A 3,607-nucleotide genomic window follows, 5' to 3' on the forward strand; every position below is an offset into this window, starting at 1 on the left:
GCTGTGTATACAGGTCCAAGATTTAAATATATTTGTAATTCTCGTGGTTACATTCTTGTGTTTAGTTACTGCTTATTCCTCCTGAATTTTCTCCATGTCTTAAACACTTTGATTTCAGTGTTTATCAGTCTCTTACTTGGATGTGGCTGCAGTATTGTCCCAACACCGATGCGTCGGTTCGGGCTCAGTAAATTGGAACTCAACTGATCTCAGGTCCAAGATTTAAATATATTTGTAATTCTCGTGGTTACATTCTTGTGTTTAGTTACTGCTTATTCCTCCTGAATTTTCTCCATGTCTTAAACACTTTGATTTCAGTGTTTATCAGTCTCTTACTTGGATGTGGCTGCAGTATTGTCCCAACACCGATGCGTCGGTTCGGGCTCAGTAAATTGGAACTCAACTGATCTGTTCCCAACATGATGCTAGTCAGAGCACGCACACCTTTAGTGAGCACTTGAATATGTTAGTCTGCTCCTTGCAAAGCAATTAGGCAGGTTAACGAGGAATATATCTCTGGGCAGGATAATCTTTCCTTGTCTTAAGGTGTTTGCACAGTGCACCTAAAGCTTGGTGAAGCACCTGCTGCTCTGAAGTGCAATTTTAATGTAACTTAAATGTTGTTGGCTACATCTTCAGATTGTCAAGTGAAGTTTTGTAGGTTATGGGGGAGAAAAGAGAATTTCTTGTGAACAAGCAGCAGGTTGTGGCTCTCTGTGGCTCAGGTGGTGTGGCTTGGCACCTGCTGCAGGGGAGGTTGATGAGAGGCAGAGCTGCTGGGAGGCTGGTGAGGGAGATGTTGCTGGGACTCCACTCAGTGCCTCTTGTGAAGGAAGCGAGCGCAGGAGCTGTGTCCCTGCTGAAGGGTCACCAACTCTGGAACTCACAGCTGGAGTCTTGGCCTCCACAGTGCTGGTGGTATCAGGATTTGAGGATGCCTTTTTTTCTTTCCTGGGACACAGACTTGAAGGGTGTTGTCATGTACTACGTATCACATTTATTAGTGCATGCCACATAGATTAATATATTCGAATGCTTGAGTTGATGATTCAGTAACTTCACTACCTGATCTTAGTTTTGGGTTCTGTTTCTTCCAGTATTTTTAAATTATTCCAGTGGTTTGGTGTGTGTTTAACAAAACTACCTGGAGTAGTTTTCTTACTGGATGTGTTCCTCCTATGTCTGTTGCTCTGTACAAATCCTCAGTCCAGTTTGCCTGTTCAGGGATACATGAACTGTGCCTTCTGTCACTGCACATCACTCTGTGCTATTCCTAAACATGCCAGGAATGCTGAGATTTGGGGCTCCAGACACTGCATTTCTACATTATTTAAAGGAACTCTTTGTTGTCTAGTTGCCTGCAGTTATTTGTAGAGTTACAGGCAGGTCACTGATTGTAGGGGACGTTTCTCAAACTCTGATACAAGCACGTGGAACTCCCAAACCTGGTTGGCACTACCAGCTGTGTTTTGTACCCAACCTTTCTGTCCTGCGGTGCTCATGATGTGTAAGGCACACGGAAGGCATTGCTGTAGTCGGTCACTTTTTGGTTTTTTTACTCCATTTCTCCTCCTGGTGTTAGTTCTGAAGATGCTATTTTGATCTGTTTGTAAATTACTTTGTATTTTATGCATGTACTGTACCTTGATTCATTATTTTTTTAGATTGATTTAAAATATATTCATCCATGATTCTAATAAAGAATTACAGGGGACAACTCACTGTGGTGTTGGGTGCATTTTTTGGGAGAACTGGGATTGGACCTGAAGGTTTTTACTTACTGCAAGCTAGAAAGCTTCTTGGAACAGGCTGTGCAAAGTTGCTGAAGTGGAAGTGCCCCCAGAAAAGGAACTGAAAGGGTCATGTAACACAGTTGCCTTCCCTCAGAGCAGGCCTGCAGCTCTCTGGGGCTGTAGCTCAGAGCCAGAGCAGCTTGGCAGCTTCAGGCAGTTTGTGCGTTCGCTCCACTCAAACCTCTGATTAGCTTTTACAGACCTGTTTTTTCCCCGTGTTGTCGCCAGGAAGAAAATCCTGTGGGGCAGGAAACTGCTGCCTTCTGCAGCAGATGATTGAAGCTGTGGATCCTGCCGTGGTGTCCCGATGAGGAGGTGCCAGAGAGGGCTGTGCACAGTGCTCTGGCAGCAGCCACCCTTGGAGCACGTGGGGCAGCACCTGTGGCCCCGGGGACAGAGGCAGCTGAGGTGTGAGGATGAGGTGTGAGCCTGGCCCCACACGTACTGCAGGAGATGTTCTCACACAATGTTCTCTGGCCAGGCTGGACATAGTTTGGAATGAACCAATTTCCCGTGGCAGCCAAGTTCTAAATTTGTCGACTGGAAATGCAGGATGAATTTCACTCCTGTTCCTTTTCTGATTCCCGTGAGCAGGTGACTCAACTCAGCTGTCACGTTGGGTCTGGATTTCGTGTGGTTTTAAGCAAGATGCTTCCTCCTGCAGCAGTTGGAGCTGCAGCACAGCCACTGGGAGCACAGACAGCTATGGGAGGCTGAGGACTCCTGAAGCAAACTCCAGTGGTGTTCGTAGGGAGGTGACTTCTTGCCTGGGAAAGCCTTTGCCTCCTGTTCTGGAGGTCTGTGCTGTCTTTTCCTCACTAAGCACTGCAGGACAGTGGCAGCAGATCCGAGCTGGACTGGGCTGGGTGATGCTCCTGGGAGAGGAAGGTGCTTCCCAAATTGATTTGGGAGAGACAATGCAAGACATGATTCTGTCTGAATGCTGATCCAACAGGGGATTGTTCCAATTCAGCTGCTGATTAATCATTCTGTTCCACAAGTGGCATTACTTGTGCACTGAAGTGTCTCTTCCCTGCTAATGGGAGACAACCGATGGCATCAGACACTGCTTTGGGCCCTGAAAGGAGCTTTCTGAGATTCTGGGAACTCTGAATAAAGCTGCAAAATAGGCTTTACTTGCCAAAAGTTTTTGCTGTCATTTACATAGTGGAAAGTTCCAACTTCAGCAATGATTCAGAGAGCATCAGTGGTGCCTGTGTTTGACAGGAGCTGAGGTTCTGACTCTTAAGCAGAAAGGACATGGAATTACTCTGATTTAAAGACATTTTTATTAAGCTAGAATTACTTATTCTATCACTTCAAACCTGATGAATTTCCAGCCTTAAATAGCTTATTGAGTGTGGCTTGTCAAATAAGAAGATTACATGCTGGGCTTTGGTTAACAGGATTTTTAGAAATATGAAGCACCAACACTGAAAAAGCCTCAGCATCGTAGCAGTCGCTGCATTGTCTGTGACTCATTCTTTCTGAAACTGTTTCTGCTGCAAATCTCTGCCTGTGTTTTATGGATTTGGCTCTCTGGAGCTGCTGAGGTGGCTGCCACGTGTCTGTCCCATCACTGCTGGGTGGCCTCAGTGCTTGGTCTCTATCCTCCAGCACCCAGCCCAGGCACAGGGACCTGTGAGTGGCCCCGAGCACTGTCACCTCACCACAGGAGCATCAGCCAGTGCTGTGGGCACTGCCACAGGCTGCTCATGGTGGGTGTGTGGAGGCTTGTCCAGCTGGGGCTGTGCATCCCTGGGGCTCTCACTCAGACCCACTGAGGTCAAACTGCTGAGGAACTGGGAGAAAGA

General features: G+C 46.8%; 1 protein-coding gene across 1 annotated transcript in view; it reads left to right on the forward strand.

The window, feature by feature from the left end:
• The window catches only part of RAB11A (RAB11A, member RAS oncogene family), a gene marked incomplete at its 5' end in the record, with an annotated part of 9,476 nt that extends 9,379 nt beyond the window's left edge, over positions 1-97 (forward strand). Inside the window, one exon of the mRNA XM_009075020.1 lies at positions 1-97. This exon is cut by the window's left edge and continues 154 nt beyond it. Within this exon, the coding sequence (XP_009073268.1) occupies positions 1-85 (85 nt within the window).
• Between the last annotated feature and the right edge of the window lie 3,510 nt (positions 98-3,607).

Source organism: Acanthisitta chloris, unplaced genomic scaffold (assembly GCF_000695815.1).
Source record: "Acanthisitta chloris isolate BGI_N310 unplaced genomic scaffold, ASM69581v1 scaffold28855, whole genome shotgun sequence".
Lineage (NCBI taxonomy): Eukaryota > Metazoa > Chordata > Aves > Passeriformes > Acanthisittidae > Acanthisitta > Acanthisitta chloris.